The sequence below is a fragment of the Vipera berus genome (assembly GCF_964194415.1).
Source record: "Vipera berus genome assembly, chromosome: 1".
Classification (NCBI taxonomy): Eukaryota; Metazoa; Chordata; class Lepidosauria; order Squamata; family Viperidae; genus Vipera; species Vipera berus.
In genome coordinates, this window is record NC_138202.1 from 205,863,582 (window position 1) to 205,882,703 (window position 19,122).

General features: G+C 37.5%; 1 protein-coding gene across 1 annotated transcript in view; it reads left to right on the forward strand.

Annotated features, from left to right (window-relative positions):
• Positions 1–19,122, forward strand: part of RANBP17 (RAN binding protein 17) — a gene marked incomplete at its 5' end in the record, with an annotated part of 216,120 nt that overhangs the window by 149,946 nt on the left and 47,052 nt on the right. Inside the window, 2 exons of the mRNA XM_081343844.1 lie at positions 2,366–2,473; positions 7,491–7,573. Coding sequence (XP_081199970.1) covers positions 2,366–2,473; positions 7,491–7,573 — 191 coding nt within the window. The remainder of the gene's footprint in view (positions 1–2,365; positions 2,474–7,490; positions 7,574–19,122) is intronic.

Consider the following 19,122-nt stretch of genomic DNA (forward strand, 5'->3'; position numbering starts at 1 on the left):
AAAAGGAAAATAAGGATGAAGAATTAAAAATATAAATATGAAAGTCATACATTTTTCCTGAAATATTGATATGTCAAACTGATTCAGGGGTTCCAGTTCAGAAGTTGATTTGTCTTGGTTAGTCAATAGGGTATATTGGCTGTATAGAGCATGCCTAAACATATAGAAGCAGTATTTTTTAATAAAAATATGTGCTTCAGAACCTAAAAAATTAGAATGCGGTGACTGAAATATTTTTCCATAATTTTATAATTCCATATTTCATTTAATAAGTTGTACATCTTTTGAGGCTTTAGTTAAATTTAAATTCAAGCAACACATAGCCAACATAGCAGAATAAGGCTCAACTTCCATTTAGAAAAGCTCTGTAATTGGTGGAATTGGTAAAACTTACTTCTAATTACCGGTAGGAAAATATAATCTTGTCAATCCCTTGACTCTTTTCTACTACTCACTACAATTTTCCATGTATGAAAACATAAATATTTCATGCAAACAGCTTTTTTTTCTTTTTTTCTATTTCTATACTATTTCTAAATGTTCAGGAAGCTTTGGGTAAGGTGCAGGTTTTACTGTAGTCACTTCAGAGCAAATTCTGCTTTATTATATTTCAGAGCTATAGAATAGGTAGATCACACAATGGTAACTCATAGTTTGTTTTTTGCTTAGTGTACTGTGTGGACCCACACATTGTGGCTTGGCATTATATTGTTGTTGTTTTTAAATCCTGGCTTAACCATAGATTTTAAACTCAACCAAGCTCTGTAGACATGCTTGATTCAATGTGAGATTCAAACAAATCGAGTGCATTTTGTTCCTGGAATTGCAAATGTCCTTCTCTGTCTGTGCAAAGCTGCATCGCAAGAATTTGTTAGAAGACTGCTCCCCTTGGAGTTCAGTTCCCCACTTTGTTTCATAGAATTAGAAGGTACCTGAGAGGTCATCCAGTCCAACCACTGCGTAATGCAGGACACCATCCCCAGTAGATAACTATCAGTCCCCATTTGGAAACCTCCAGTGAAAAGGAAGAAATCACTCTGTGTGGTATTCTATTCCACTAACCGATAGTTCTTACTGTCAGTTCTTCCTAATTTCTAATTTGTGTCTTTGACATTCCATCCCATTAATTCTCAGCTTGCTGTTTGGAGCAAATTTCCAGCCCTCTGTAGTATGACAGCCTTTCAGATATTTGAGGACAACTATTATGTCCATTTTCAACCTTCTCAAGCTGGAGGCTAAAACATATAAGGAACTGCTGGAATTGGGTATGTCTAGTTTAACGAAGAGAAGGGTGAGGGGTGACATGATAGCAGTGTTCCAATATCTCAGGGGTTGCCACAAAGAAGAGGGAGTCAAGCTATTCTCCAAAGCGCCTGAAGGCAAGACAAGAAGCAATGGATGGAAACTAATCAAGGAGAGAAGTAACCTAGAACTAAGGAGTAACTTCCTGACAGAACAGTTAACCAGTGGAACAACCTGCCTCCAGAAGCGGTGAATGCTCCAACACTGGAAGTTTTTAAGAAGAGACTGGACAGCCATTTGTATGAAATAGTATAGGGTTTCCTGCCTGAGCAGGGGGTTGGATTAGATGACCGCCAAAGTCCCTTCCAACTTTACTATTATGATTATGATTAAACCTACCTAGGTCTTTTACCATTCCTCATAGGACTTGGTTTCTGATCCTTTCATCATCTTGTTAGCTCTTACTTCAGTTTATCCATGTCTTTTTTCAGCTGAGGTGTGAAGAACTGAACACAATACTCCAAGTGAGGCCTGACCAAGGCAGAATAGAGCAGGATGATATTTCCCATGATCTGAATTCTTTGCTCCTCTCAGTGTTTCTAAATATGCCATTGCCCTTGTTTACTGAGAGAGCCCTCTCGTTCCAGTATCAAAGGAATGATCTTTTAGCATTGATTGGTTGTGAATGGCAAGCAGTGTACCAATGATTTTAACATGAACAGTTATAGGAACATTTCTTTTGTAGACTTCTGTCATATGATGCAAGGGTGTTGAAAGTATTTTTCTCTTACGTTTTCTTCATAAAACTTGATGACATGTTGGGAGGGTGTACTTTGGTGAGAGGTTAGTTAGACTCTATGAATAACATGTAACTTTCAGGTCCAAGAGCAAATTTGTAAAAAAAAAATTAAAAAATTAAAATAAAACTGAATATTTTACTGTAAGAATTTAATGGATATGCAACTAAGTTTCTTTCAGTGTATATTAGTATTTTGGCTTTGCTTTAGTAAAAATTTATAAAAACTAAAGCAAAGACCCCAATTTTAACCATGTTTTTAATAAGCTTTTAAGTTGTACATGATGCATGTCATTTATTTTGAATCTTTAACATAACTTATAAAAGCTACCCATCATATCTTCCCATTCTTCAAACAGCCGTTGAACTGTGGTATCGTGAACCAGCATGTACAACTCCAATCTTGAAGCTTATGGCTGAGATGATGCAAAACAGGTACAGTTGTTCCCATTTCATTGTTCTCTCATCTATGTCAACAACTGCAGGATTTGCCTCAAAATAAAATTTTGTATTACCAGAAGCCATATCTGTGGAGATTTTCTGCAGTTAGACTAATGTTGAAAAGCTGCACTTACAGCTATATATTCACAAACCTTTTAAGCTACTTATTGTAGCACAATCCTGTGCAAATTCATTCAGATTTAAGTTTGAAGAAATTTAAATCAGATCTTTGATTTTATCTGTATTTTTCTGGGTTTTTTTCTGTTCTAACTCACTCCAATAAAATGGTGCAGATAAATTACTTTGTTGGTCTCCTTGCAAATAATGCTTTCTCTTGACCACCGTGAATATAGAACACTGGCTGAGGGATTCTGGCTGACCTGGGAATTCTGAGAGCTGATGTCCACGCATCTTAAAATTGCCAAGGTTGAGAAATACTGATACAGACTGATTTGCTATAGAAAGCCAATCATGATTGCCTGATTTCCTTGATAGACATCCACAAACTATGGATACACCCTTTAAGAAAGGGAGCCTCGTCTACTTTAGTCCTGAGAAAGTATTCCATTGTTAGAAAACAATGGACAATTTACTGCATAATTCCTGCAGAAATACCGAGCACAGTTATCCTACCTTCGTATGAGTAACAGCCATTTTTCCATTTTTTGAACTTGAATAATTGAACTTTTCAATTATTGTTCTACACTTTTTTTATAAGAGTTTTTATTGAATTTTATAGGGTTAGGAAGGGGATATAACCAGGGTAAGGATCAGGAATTGTGAGGAGGTTAGGATTGGGATTGGGGTAGGAACGGGGTTGGGAACAACATTGGCGTTACCCCCCCAATAACATTTTCAAGCTTTAGCAAACAGACTATTGTCCGGGTACCTATGTTCAATTAACGCTAATTAATATAACATTAAATACCTATAATATATATGCTAAGCGATAATCATAGACGGTATCAATTAGTCAATACATATCATTCTCCTTACTAATATATATTCAAAATAACATCACATTCATTTGTCGCTAGTTCGTTTTCCTAACCATTGGTAACATTTATCCCATGTTTTAAAATAAATTGAATACCCTTTCTCTTTAATCTCTAAGGTTAATCTGTCCATTTCTGCACACTCTAAATTTTTCTTGATTAAAACCTCCTCAGTTGGTAGGTTTTCATTTTTCCAGTATAGGGCAAATGCTGTTCTCGCTGCTGTCAATACATGCAATATTAGATACTCATTCTCCTTCTCATTATTGTCCTACACTTTTTAATGGATCACATAATGGTTAGGCTGAGAGGGTACCATTTAGAAAAACTGAATTTGCACTCAAAATACTGTTGTAAACTAAATGTGTATTTCCAAATATATTTGATTTTTTTTAAAGAAGAAAGTTCTACATTTAAATGGTTGAACTAACTGTCAAAAACATGAGCAATCATAGTCAAAATTGAAAACAGTTTTTCAGTATTCTAAGTCAACTCAGTCTATAAACTAAACATTCAATGAATATGTTTTATATATAACATATCTTAAATGGATACCAGGTGATTGGATGACTTTAATTTTGGGTGATTTTAACATTGACCTATACTAAGCCTCTCTAAACAGGCTTTTAAATGGAGCTTTTATAATTATAATTATAATGTAGCTTTAAAGGAAAAAGGTACAAGAGAAATCTTTACAAATCCAAGCAATTCTAAACAAGACAAAGGGGTATTAGATTAAGTCTCTAAAGAAAGGAAAGCTCATTGAAATACTTTGCATATTCATTATATTAATTTACCTATTGGTATTCAGAAAGTCTGTACTGTTCCCATTAGACAACATCATTGGGGATGGGTTTGCTTTTTCTTGAGTTGTGTACAGCATTAAGTTTTACAGGTTAAAATGCATAGTACAATATACTTTGACATGGTGGAAATATGTTACAGAGCATTAAATTGTGCAATATGATAAAATGGAGTTGCTTCCATTATTTATATCTGCCAGATGTTACTCTTTTGTACTTAGTAGAATAGAAAGTATTATAAAGTGTTCCTTATGTGTCACGAAATGCTAGCCTCTGTTAAGAAATTCAGAATTTCTGGAATTTTAAGAACATTTCTCTAATTTGTCCATCTAAAACAATAAGACATTTTGTCACATGTTTTTCATTTAGGAAATGTCTGAAATACGGTAGCAAGGGAACACACGGACAGTAGGCACTGTGTACTTTGTCTTTGAAACAAGTTTATTTCTTCCTAATAGTTTCTTTTGCAACCAGTCCACTTGCATTACAAAAGACTTTTAAAAAACCTAACAGTCTAAATTTAATTACTTTCTTAGAAAATGATTTTTGATTATTAACATTAGTTTGGTCTAGTGTGGTTAAAGTGCTGGCCTAAGAACCAGGAGATGGTGAATTCTCGTCCCATCTTAGCCATGAATGCCAGCTGAGTGACTTTGGGCCAGTCTCTCTCTTTCAGCCCAGCCCACCTCACAGGGCTGTTGTGGGGAAAATAGGAGAACAAAGGAGCATTAGGATGTTATCTGCCTTGAGTTATTTATAAAAAAAATAAAGGCAGGATAATTTTTTTATTTTATGACTGCTCTATTCTGGAATGAAACCATCATAGTTAAAACATTTGCTTAGTTATTTATATTGAGTTGTGTCTTAAGAGTAATATCATTTGCCTTTCTCATTGCTTATGGTGTGACACCTATATATGTTTCCTCTTTATCCTCAGATCCTGAACAAGCTTTTAATCCTTCCTTCAAAATCTTGTGTACTTTCTCTCCCCTGCGCATATCTCTCTACTTGTATATTTTGAGGCATCACCTGATATCTCTAGCTCTACTATCCTTAACTGTCCTGCTCCCTGAAGCAATCTTATACATGCTTCTTCTTTTGATTTCCCAAAATGCCACAGCTCCTTCACTTCCTTCAAATCAATTCAGAACTCATTTGTTCCATGAATGCTTTCAAAGCTTCATCACCAAAGGAAGATGGTGTTATTTCTGTTCTCTGTACCTAAATAACCTAAATCATCTTTCTTTGTTCATCACTATCTCTGTTCTGTCCCCATTCATGTTATTTATTTTGTCACTTTTTCCTAGGTGGTAAGTCCTTGAGATCCACATTTTTATTTGCTTGTTTGTTTGTCTATATGTGGCATTGTGTATAAAAGACAACTTTTTCTCACTTTGTCAAGGCGATTGTTTCTAATTCATTTTGCCATGATATCCAAGCAGGAAATCTAACTGTATTACTTGCTAAGCTTCACAATCAATCTTGTGGAGCTAATTTATATATTAAGGTTGATATGAAACATTTTTCCTGTCTTGTGGGAAGTTCATATTGTCTTTATTTTCATCAGTCAGCACCCACTTCAAACATATTTATTTTTAGACTTAAAGGAGCTGTATCTTCCCTGGAGTCGAAATGTATGCTGGTAACGGTTTTCTGGGTACATTTGAGTAATCAGACTCCGTTTTTAGTTCAAGAAGTATCAACATTTAGGCTTAGAGGTTATGAGGCACTTTATAGCTCTCTTTTTGAAGCTTGTACACTTCCTCAAACATAATTAAGGAGACTGCATCTCTATGAAGTAACTTTTAATACATTAAAAAATACCACCACATTTATATGATGCTGACATAAGGGTGATATGTGCTAATTGAACTATTTAACATTTACTTATTCAATTTATATTGAATTGATGTAATGATACCCCATTCATTCCCATCAGTGAACGAGTACAGAATAGCATGACTACTAGTCTTGTTTCCAGTCACATATATTTGAGAGAAAATCTGGAACATGTACACTTATTCCTTCACATCTACAAAAGTTCTGATTAGAAAGTGTTTTGATTGCCCAGAGAATCTATAGATAAACAGCTTGATGCACATTTTATCAAAGTAGTGAGTGGTTGGGCCCAGCAGTTACGCTAATATTGAGGATAAAAATGTTGAATATTCTTACTTTGGATGATGAATAAACCTTAGATTTAGGCTTAATTTGAATAGATATTTGTAGAATAATGGAAATTATTGTCATTCGAGCATCTGTAGTTTTATGTCTAAATCATAATGCTTGTTTTTGTATATAAATTATGATGCTTTATACTCACTGTAATACATATGATTACATGTTTTTGAAAGATTTGAAGTGCATTTTTAGAGAACAGGCAAAAAGCTTAGATTCAGGATTATTCTTATTTATCCTAATAATCTATTAAAAAAGATTAGGGAGACATGATGGAGATTTATTATAGTGTGAGGACATTAATTAGTGCTTTGGTGAACTTCTCAAGACATTTAATGGGCTAAATCCACAGTAGCAAGATAATGCATAGACAGATAGGAAGTTGATTCTAATTGTCTTTGTTTCTAGATGCCCCATTCTCTTGTCCTCTTCCTTCCCCCTCCCTTTCCCATCCCAGTCATTTCCTTCTCATAATTGCATGCTTTGTCCATGTGGTGTGAGTAAATGATTGACTAGAAAAATGATTATGCTAAGCAAGATAAAAGCTTAAGAGACAAGTCAATGGGTAAGCTGGATAGTGGGTATCAAAGAAATTATTGGGATGTTTTGGGAAGAGCTGCTTGTTACTGCAAAAGGCTAGATGAAATGACAAGCATTTGTCCATACAATCAAGTTTAACTGAATGAATGAACCTTTATTGTCAAAGTACAACCATGTATACATTGAGGTTGGCTGAGCCTCCCTTCGTACCCCCCACACACACAACTCAAAGTGACAACAAACCATACCTCAAAACATACCTATTATTTTGCTTCTATGATGCCTCACTGGTTATTTTTGTCATAATTTTTTCTCTTTAGGATTATTTTCTTTGCTTCTGCTAACCATACAGCCTCACCAAGCTTGTTGAAATCTAAATAGCTCCATTTTGGTTACATAGCTCTCATAATCCAGGAGTTGAATTACTATTGATACACATTCTAAGTGCTTGTTTCATCAGTTTATATAAAGATATGTTGCTGTTTTTTTCCTCAGATCTCAGCGTTTAAATTTCGATGTGTCATCTCCTAATGGAATTCTTCTCTTCAGGGAAGCTAGTAAGATGATTTGCACTTACGGTGAGTTTAGTTGATGATTTCTTACATATATATTTTTGTATACTTAATAAGAAAAAGCACTTCCTTCTAATAAAACTGGACCTGACTTTTAAAAAATACTGGCCTTCATGGATCCAGTTGTGAGAATTTATGGTATAGAATGTCAGTGGACAGCAGATCACTTTGGGCAGAAGGTGAAATGCATTCCTGAAGAGCAATCATTATTCTCTATAACATTACAGTTGATTGATGCTGTACTTATCAATTTGAAAGCCACCCAGAAATATAACAAAGTTTTCTACATACATACACATTTGTATATATGTTAAAAGAAAAAGGATATTTTAAGGAGAGAGGAGAATTAGAAAGGAGGTTGAAACAAAACCTCTTTTTCCCATGTTATTTCATCTTTCAGCAGAATAAAAAATGAGATATTTCAAAGGAAGAATTCTGGAAAATAAAAAGTAAAAAAAAAGAATCTTAAAGGAATATTTCTCCTACACCTGAACCCAAAAACATTGGTAGGAGTTGCGTGAGGAATGAGAATAGATTGCAGTGTTCTGTGGTAGTTACATTTAGATTAATTATTGTAAGAAAGCATGTTAGTTTCATATAAGTTAGTCTATTAATTGTGGCATAAGACTTCTTAAATTAAAGTTAACTGCATCAAATCTACGCACATTAAAATGAGCAGATTTACTGTAATTATTTCTAGGAAATACAGTAATAGTTCAGATAAGGTGTAGATCTACTTCATAGACTTGTAGAATAAGAATCTTAGAGTTGGAAGGAGCTCATTTAGGCCACTGAGTCCAATCTTCCTGCTCAGTGCAAGAATTTTCAAACATTATTAACACTTGGCTCTCTAACTTCTGCTTTAACATGTCCAGTGAAGAGAAATCTACCATAATTGAATACTGTATTTTTTTTTATAAACATTCAATTAAAATCTCCCTTCCCCCAACTGAAATCCATTATGAGTGGTCAAGAACGAGTATGGCATGGGTCCGGTTTACTTACGGGAACACCTGCTGCCGGCATCAACTTCCCTTCGTCCAGTGTGCTCCCACAGAGAGGGCCTCCTCAGGGTGCCGTCGGTCAGAGAGTGTCGACTGACGACCCCCAGGGGGAGGGTGTTCTCTGTGGGCACGCCAGACCTTTGGAACCGCTTACCGGTTGAGCTCCGGATGGCTCCTGACCTTCGCTCCTTCTGCCGTGATCTAAAAACTTATTTATTTGAATCAGCTGGCCTGGTCTGATGGGTTTGGGAATTTTAATATTAATATTAATTAATTTTATTGTATTGGGCTTAATATTTAATTCTATCTTAACTTTTGTACATTGTATTTTTTATTGTATTTATTGCCCTGTACACCGCCCTGAGTCCTTTGGGAGAAGGGCGGTATAGAAATTAAACTATTATTATTATTATTATTATTATTATTATTATTATTATTATTATTATTATTATTATTATTATTATTATTATTATTATTATTCATGTGATATAAATCCAGAATGCTACCATAAAGGTAAAGGTAAAGGTAAAGGTTCCCCCGCACATGCGTGCTAGTCGTTTCCGACTCTAGGGGCCGGTGCTCATCTCCGTTTCAAAGCCGAAGAGCCAGCGCTTGTCCGAGGACATCTCCGTGGTCATGTGGCCGGCATGACTAGACGCCAAAGGCGCACAGAACGCTGTTACCTTCCCACCGTAGTGGTCCCTATTTTTCTACTTGCATTTTTACGTGCTTTCGAACTGCTAGGTTGGCAGAAATGCTACCATATCCTCCTTCATTTATCTCTTTTCAAGGCTAAAGATTCCTGCTTCCTCTTTATGAAACTGAGCTTCTAATCCCATAATCATCCTAATTGACCTTTTCTGAATAAGTCTAGCTTATTTGAATCCTCCTTAAAATGTGTTGTGCCGAGAACTGGACTCAGTATTCAATGTGGGATCTAATCAGTACAGGATATACTGCAAGAGTATTCTCCTATGTTACTATTGATGCAAGCTCATTTGCTGGTTTTTTTGCAGCCATATCACATTGCTAACTCATGCTCGGTTTGTAATCAACTGTAATTGAGGATATTTTCCCAGATATTGTCACATCATGCATTCTTCATTTCATATCTGAGCATTTGATTTTTGCTTTGAAGAATTTTGTATTTGTTCGATAAATTTCATTCTATTACTTTAACTCATTTCTACAATCAATTAGTTTTGAATTTTATTTCTATCTTTAAGAGCATTAACAATCCTACAAATTTAATGAACATTTCCTTCACTTTCTTATCCAAGTCATTGCTGAGACTATTGAATACTACAGGATCTACAATAGAAATTCATGCCTGCTCTCCACTTTCAGTTTTATTGAGAAACTATTGTTGAACACTTTTTGAATATGTGTTTCAAGATGGCAATGTACAGTATCTGTTAATCGCCATGCCTCCATCACCTATTAACCAGCTTCCTAAGTAGAATGTTATGTACTAATTTATCAGTTGTTGTGCTATATCAAGGGTATATTACACATGCAGATTATAGATACTATAATCTATTTAAAAAGTTAACCAATCAAAAAATGAGATAACATTAGTCTGGAAAAATTTGTTCTTGACTAATTCATGTTAATCTGGTATTTTGCAAGAGTATTTCAATGTGCTTAGATCACTTAGTGATTCACTATAGTATCCAGATACTGATATCAGATTAACTGGCTTGTAGCTGAATCCATCTTTCCCTTTTCTTTAACAACAGAGGCAGTATTTGTCCTTTGGTCATCTCACACTTCATTTAATCTCTAGGAGCTCCCAAGGAAAGAATATTTGTTTTGGTTCAAACATCTATTACTTTCCTTGATATCTTAGGATGCAGTACATGTCCTGTTTCCTGGCAGTGTTCAATCAGTCTCAAGGTCCAACTCTGTCCATTTATCCTTCTTTTCCTACTTATTAGGTGGAATATATATTCTTGTAGAGAAGATTGATTCAGATTAGAAATTCAGCTTTTTTCCCCTCTGTGTTCAGGTCTATATTGTTTTTTTTATGTGCAGTTACAGTATATTGACTGCTTCCGTTGTTTTCCTCTCCTGCCCCTGCTGCAGGTTGTTGCAGTTGTGCTATTATTGTCTTCTTTTGTAGGAATTACCACTCATTTTGAACTTTTCTATCCATTAACATCCACTCAGTGCAGGATTGTAGGATCCTACAGATTTATCTGAATTTTTTTTCAATCCACTTTGTTGAAGTCCACTACATTTTGTTCTGTAATAATAATTCCAGCATTTACATGTTAATTTTCCTTCCAAGTTCCCGCTTTCTCCACTTCATTGTCTAAGCCTTCTCTATTGAGTAGTATTGTCCCCTTACTTTTCACCCAAATTTCAGTTAAGCAGTAAATACAAGTTCACTAATTTAGATTTCAGAGTTAATATGAATTCTTTTCAAATACGGTGCAGTTCTACCTCTATTTCTATTTCTTAGGTTCCCTTTATTTTAAAAATGTGCCCTTCAACTCCTATTTTAAAACCATCCCATTAGCTCTGCCATTGTATCTGCTAAACCATTTTTGTTTTTTTGTACTATGAGCTTAACGTTATGCTGTCTATTTCCCGTACTGTGTACATTATTTACAGGCAACAAAAGCCATGGAGTTACAAGCCAGTGCTCTTTCTCATTTTTCATGGAGACGTTTAATAGACACCATTACAAGAAACTTCCCATTGGGTAAATCCATTCACATGCCAGTGTGAGATTCAGCAACTTAGTCAGGGATGCCACTGTCTTAAATATTGCACAACAATATCATGCCTAGTTGGTCCTTGAGCCTAACTTCATAAACAGGGCCTCATATTTAGTCCTTTGTAAAAAGCTATTCTTATAAGCCAGAATACAACCCATTTTGTCTCATGTTATAGCTCTGGGAAAAACATCAAGTGAAAAATCTTGTAACCTTGTTAACCAGTCCCATTTAGCAGTCTAGCTGCCCTGTTGAGACATAACAGAAGTTTCTTCTGTTTTCAGAGACAGGCAGATAGCAATAGCACTTAGACTTATATACCACTTCACAGTGCTTTATAGTACTCTCTAAGCAGTTTACAGAGTCAGCACATTGCCCCCGACAATCTGAGTCCTCATTTTACCGACCTTGGAAGGATGGAAATCTGAGTTAAACCTGAGCCAATGAGAATCAAAGGAATCGAACTCCTGGCAATTTGAACAGAGTTAGCCTGGATTACCCCTTCATGGATTACTGCCTTGTCGTGGTGAAGGGGCTTGCGTAATTCAATGAAGCTATGAGCTATGCCGTGCAGGGCCACCCAAGACGGACAGGTCATAGCAGAGAGTTCTGACAAAACGTGATCCACTGGAGGAGGAAATGGCAACCCACTCCAGTATCTTTGCCATGAAAACCCTATGGACAGTACCAAAAGGCAAAACGATATGACGCTGGAAGATGAGCCCCTCAGGTCGGAAGGCGTCCAATATGCTACTGGGGAAGAGCAGAGGGCTAGTACTAGTAGCGCCAGAAAGAATGAAGCGACTGGGCCAAAGCCGAAAGGACGCTCAGCTGTGGATGTGTCTGGTGGTGAAAGGAAAGTCCGATGCTGTAAAGATTTTTTCTCCATAGGAACCTGGAATGTAAGATCCATGAATCAAGGAAAACTGGACGTGGTCAAACAAGAGATGACAAGACTGAACATTGACATCTTAGGTATCAGCGAACTAAAATGGACAGGAATGGGTGAATTTAATTCAGATGACCATCAGGTATACTACTGTGGGCAAGAATCCTTCAGAAGAAATGGAGTAGCCTTCGTAGTCAATAAAAGAGTAGGAAAAGCAATACTGGGATACAATCCTCAAAATGACAGAATGATCTCAGTTCGAATCCAAGGCAAACCATTCAATATCACAGTAGTCCAAGTCTATGCCCCAACCACCAGTGCTGAAGAGGATGAAATTGACCAGTTCTATGAAGCACTACAGCACCTTATAGAACTAACACCAAAAAATGATGTTCTTATCATCATGGGGGATTGGAATGCTAAAGTAGGAAGCCAAAAGATAACTGGAATAACAGGCAAGTTTGGCCTTGGAGTGCAAAATGAAGCAGGGCACAGGCTGATAGAATTCTGTCAAGAGAATACGATGGTCATAGCAAACACTCTTTTCCAACAACCCAAGAGACGGCTCTACACATGGACATCACCAGATGGTCAACACAGAAATCAGATTGACTATATGCTCTGCAGCCAAAGATGGAGAAACTCTATACAGTCAGTAAAAACAAGACCAGGAGCTGACTGTGGCTCAGACCATGAGCTTCTCCTTGCAAAGTTTAGGCTTAAACTGAAGAAAGTAGGGAAAAGCACTAGGCCACTCAGGTATGAATTAAATCATATCCCTGTTGAATATACAGTAGAGGTGACAAATAGATTTAAGGAATTAGATCTGATAGACAGAGTGCCTGAAGAACTATGGACAGAGGTTCGCGACATTGTACAAGAGGTAGCAACCAAAACCATCCCAAAGAAAAAGAAATGCAAGAAAGCAAAATGGCTGTCTGAGGAAGCTTTGCAAATAGCTGAGGAAAGGAGGGAAGCGAAAGGCAAGGGAGAAAAAGAAAGATACACCCAATTGAATGCAGAATTCCAGAGAATAGCTAGAAGAGATAAGAATGCCTTCTTAAATGAACAGTGCAAAGAAATAGAAGAAAACAATAGAATAGGGAGGACCAGAGATCTTTTCAAGAAAATTGGAGAAATGAAGGGAACGTTTAATGCAAAAATGGGCATGATAAAGGACCAAAATGGCAGGGACCTAACAGAGGCAGAAGAGATTAAGAAGAGGTGGCAAAATTACACAGAAGAACTATACAAGAATGAGCTTAACGTCCCTGATAATCACAATGAGGTGGTCACTGACCTCGAGCCAGACATCCTAGAATGTGAAGTGAAGTGGGCCTTAGAAAAGCTGAGCAACAACAAAGCTAGTGGAAGTGACAGTATTCCAGCTGAGCTATTCAAAATCTTAAAAGACAATGCAGTAAAAGTGCTACACTCAATTTGCCAGCAAATTTGGAAAACTCAACAATGGCCACAGGATTGGAAAAGATCAGTTTACATTCCAATTCCAAAGAAAGGCAGTGCCAAAGAATGTTCAAACTATCGCACCATTGCACTCATTTCTCATGCTAATAAAGTCATGCTTAAAATCCTACAAGCTAGACTTCAGCAGTATGTGGATCGAGAACTACCAGAAGTGCAGGCAGGATTTCGAAGAGGCAGAGGAACTAGAGATCAAATTGCCAACATACGCTGGATCATGGAGAAAGCTAGGGAGTTCCAGAAAAACATCTACTTCTGCTTCATTGACTATGCTAAAGCCTTTGATTGTGTGGATCATAACAAACTGTGGCAAGTTCTTAAAGAGATGGGAGTACCAGACCATCTTATTTGTCTCTTGAGAAACCTATATGCGGGCCAAGAAGCAACAGTGAGAACTGGACACGGAACCACTGATTGGTTCAAAATTGGGAAAGGAGTCCGGCAAGGCTGTATACTGTCGCCCTGCCTATTTAACTTATATGCAGAGCACATCATGAGAAAGGCAGGGCTAGATAAATCAAAAGCTGGAATTAAGATTGCCGGAAGAAATATCAACAACCTAAGATACGCAGATGATACCACTCTAATGGCAGAAAGTGAAGAAGAACTAAAGAGTCTCTTGTTGCAGGTGAAGAAGGAGAGTGCAAAACTTGGGTTGAAACTTAACATTAAGAAAACCAAGATCATGGCATCTGGCCCTCTCAATTCCTGGCAAATAGATGGGGAAGAAATGGAGGTAGTGACAGATTTTATTTTCCTGGGCTCCAAGATCACTGCAGATGGGGACTGTAGCCAAGAAATTAAAAGACGCTTGCTCCTGGGGAGGAAAGCCATGGCAAATCTAGACAGCACACTAAAAAGCAGAGACATCACCCTGTCAACAAAAGTGCGTATAGTCAAGGCTATGGTCTTCCCAGTTGCAATGTATGGCAGTGAAAGTTGGACCATAAGAAAGGCTGAGCGCCAAAGAATTGAGGCCTTTGAACTGTGGTGCTGGAGAAGACTCCTGCGAGTCCCTTGGACCGCAAGGCGATCAAACCGGTCAGTCCTAGAGGAGATCAATCCTGACTGCTCTTTAGAAGGCCAGATCCTGAAGCTAAAACTCAAGTACTTTGGCCACCTAATGAGAAGGAAGGACTCACTGGAGAAGAGCCTAATGCTGGGAAAGATCGAGGGCAATAGAAGAAGGGGACGACAGAGAATGAGGTGGCTGGATGGAGTCACTGAAGCAGTAGGCGTGAGCTTAAATGGACTCCAGAAGATGGTAGAGGACAGGAAGGCCTGGAGGAATGTTGTCCATAGGGTCGCGATGGGTCGGACACGACTTCGCAGCTAACAACAACAAGCCTGGATTACTGCATTCTAACCACTGCGTCACCATGGCTCATATCAGATCAACATATAATGCATTATAGTAGTTCAAATCAGAGGTTATCACTAGATGAGAAACTTATAAAGCCGAAGTATATTGCAGTACAGTGCTGTAACAGATTTCTGTGTAGTGGACAGTTGCACACATTTCTGTGCATGGTACTATCTCCAGGGAGAGCGAGGTGAATTTCTTTTTTTATGGTGTACTAGGGCATCTTTCCCTATGTTGAACAAAAATGATACAACAATGGTCAGCCTAGATCTTTAGGGGGAAAACAGGTTGATTTCATAAAGATAAAAGAATGTAGATAGACAAAATCTGAACTTCAAGTAAAAAAACGGCAAGTTGGCATTGGCCACCCTTCTACACATTTATATCTGTGGTGAGAATAAGTACTTCTTTATGTATTTTGCTTGGGAGCTGGGGTGGGAAGCCCATTAAAGATTGTGAATCTGTGCTATTTATTCAAGATTCTCCAGCAGTTCAGAAATTTTTTTTTCCTCAATTCTGGTTATTTGAAAAGGGAAAAATGTCCTCCTCCTTACATTTTCAGATATACTGTATGTCTCACAATCTGAAATTGTGCTGGTTTTTTTCTGAACCATTGATGGAAATCCTATGACCTTTGAAATTATTGGTTACATCCTAGAAGGCCTGTTGAGACTGTTCCAATCTCAATCCATGTGAGATGAACTCACGAGAGATCAAGGTTAAGGTGCTTCCAAGTAAAAGAGGCAGGATGCAGAGATGCAATCATTATGAAGCTTTATTCATCGATAGGTTATATCAGTGTTTTTCAACCACTGTTCCGCGGCACACTAGTGTGCCGCGAGATGTTGCCTGGTGTGCCGTGGGAAAAATTGAAAAGTAATTATAAAATACTTTCTTTGTGTTTATTTGATTCCTATTCAAGAGAATTACTTTATATATAGTCAATATAGGCACAGAGTTAAATTTTTTAACATTTTCTAATGGTGGAGTGCCTCGTGATTTTTTCATGAAACAAGTGTGCCTTTGCCCAAAAAAGGTTGAAAAACACTGGGTTATATAGAAAGAGCTATATGGCATGGAGGCATCCATGCTTGTATGATAGAGAGAGAATGCATGCAAGAGAGAAAGAAAGAACAAGAACAAAGAGCAGCCCCTGAGCAGAGGTATTTATGGGGGGTCTCAGCCCCTCCCTAACCATAAAACACTCGCCAATGGGGATGCAGGGGTCTGGGACCCCTGACTCATCAGTGGAAGCAAAGAAGCCTCTTTGCTTCCATCTGATGACCTTTTTGGGTAACTGCCATGGCTGGCACAAAACATCTAACAATCCCACTAACACAGGCATGTCAAACTGCCGGCCCACGGGCTGGATGCGTCACACCAAAACTGCGCCCACCCCATTGCAGGCAATGGGGGAAAAGTCCCGATACATCACGCAACATCACGTGACGTCGCGAGTTTGACATGCCTGCACTAACAACTCCCTGATGCTTGAAATTTTAACTCCCATAATCTTTGCTAGCCTGGATCTGAACAACCTGGAAGTAATTAGGCTTTATCAGGTGTATCTAAACAGAGCAAATACAACTGATATTGGCAAAACAGGGTGAAAAAGATTTTTTTCTAGACCCTAATAAACTGCACTGCTCTAGGTTTTGTTTTTTTAATTCTTCCACCTCACGGTTTTGGAAGACTGACAGAAAAATAATATTTTCAATATGCTGTATTTTATTTATCTGCATTCTGTCATGATATACTTTGATGTAAGTTTTTAATTTTGTTGCAGCTTTCAGCTGTTCTAGCAGTTAGTGTTCAGGGTCGGGCCTCAAGGTTAGCCACAGTAGCACAGAACAATTTCCTGTTCTCATAGACCAGGTAACACTTGGATGAGGATTACATTTTACCACTTTCCCAGCAGCCAGGGACATTATTTCTAATGAGCTTTAAATTGCTTCTAGAACATCTATTGTGTGAAACGTAGTTTTGTAATCCATTCTGCTCTTCTAGCTTAATACCATGTATCTTTTTAAAGAAAAAGTTATTTGTTGCTGTCTAATAAATATTATTAATTTTTAATCAATTGCTCATTTTCAATAATGGAGCATACTTTATATCCATTCCTTGTTCTATTTAGAGCATTCATAGCAATGATAGTGACATTTTGCAGATATATAGATGCTGGCAGATTTTACAGTAGTAAGCAATAGTGTTACATATTTTAAAAGCATACAGGCACCTATTTCCCTCTGTTTTTTAAGGATAGTTCAATCATAAGAATTAATAATTTTTTATCGGTGTTTATACAATCCATAACAGCATAACTCTTTCTAAATTCTTTCTTTCTACTCAATAATACTATGCTGAATTCTGCTATACGTCCGGAAACATTAGCTGTTAAAAATAACTCTCCAGTTCACAACAACAAATAATTGCTACAATTGCGAGGAAGCTACTGGAAAGTTCATCCCCAAGGTATTACAGCTGTTTGTGGCAGCTGCAGCATTCAGTCAACTACATCGTGTGAATGACAAAATCCAGTCAACTGAGGCAATTTTCCAGTCTTCACCCTCTATCCTACTAGAAAACGAACTGGAGAAATACAGTGGTTTATAAAAGCAAACTGTCTTCCTGACAGAACTGATTGCTAAGTCCACATACAGAATGTATCTCCTATAGAGTGACTGGCTGAAAAACTCAAGTCATTCCTATCACCTGGGTGAACAGTATAGAGGGTCCAGTAATATAATGAAATCTGCCAATACCGTCCTGTTACAAAGATTTATGGGTCTCTAGGAGGTTCTAGATGGGGGATTCTGAAAGTGACAGCTCTTGATTCAGTTAGCATGACTGTGTGGTGCCAGTGGGTATGGCCATTTAACTTTGTTAGCAGTTGACTAGGTTAAGTGTGGTGTGTAAAGATTAGAGCACATGGAACACAGTGGAGCTTTAGCTTTAATTTTAATTTCAAATAACCATTGTTTCCCCCTTACAACTGGTCCTCACATTTGTGACCATTGCAGCATTCCCACAATCGCATGATCAAAATTTGGACATGTGTTTATGACAGTTACTGCATCCTGTAGTCATGTAATCTCCATTTACAACCTTCCCAACTGCCTTCCAATGAGCAGGGGAAGTCAGATACACTATATTCTCCTATATTTATCTGCCTGGTCCCAGGTCAAATAGTAGCTCCTTCCAGGTCCCATCCTTTTGAGATTGTGGTCCCAGAAGCAGACTTTTTTTAATTTTAGAATTCCTGGGCTCTAGAACAGTGGCCCCAAACCCTTTTTGGCACTGGGGACCAGTTCTGTGGAGAGATGTTTTCCCATGGACCAGAGGGGGCATGGTTTCACGTGCTGCCTGCATCCCATGGATGGGGCTTTGCTTGTTTGCGCAGCCCGGTTTCTGGCTTGCCGTGGCCTGGTGCCGGTCCACGGACTGGAGGTTGGGGACCCCTGCTCTAGAACACACTTATTCTACTTAATACGGGACGAAAGAATGTGTTGGTTGATGCTGTAGTTGTGAGCACATTATTACAGTATTTAGCTGGTTTGATTTTATTTTGATCAGTTATACTATGTATTTTGTGACTATTTTAATGACATTATTAGCTACTTAGAACCTTCTGGAATTGGCGGCATATAAATAAAACAAACAGTTGGAACCTAAGTCTGGAAAAAGAGTTGTTGACTTTGTTTCAAAAGTAAAAGCTCCTAAGACTCCCAGCCAAAGATGTCCCTTGGTTATGTGGTTACAGACGTTTAATTGCCCAACTGGTTAATATCATCACCTTGCACTGCTGATATTAGCTACATATATTCTATTGCAGATAGTTCTGATCTAATCCTCTCAGGCTGGAATGGGATTGTAATAGTTCCCCCATAAATGAAGGGGGAAAATTGAATACTCTGTTAGTTTGCTCTCAGTCTTGGGAAAACTCTATGCTAGACATTTAAATGAAAAATTAACCTTGTACATTGAAGAGTACTTTGTTTTAACAAATACTCAACCTTTTTTTAGAAAAGGCACATCAACAATTTATCTGTGTTACGTATTATACTACTTCACAAAAAACCTATTTGCTTCCTTTATAG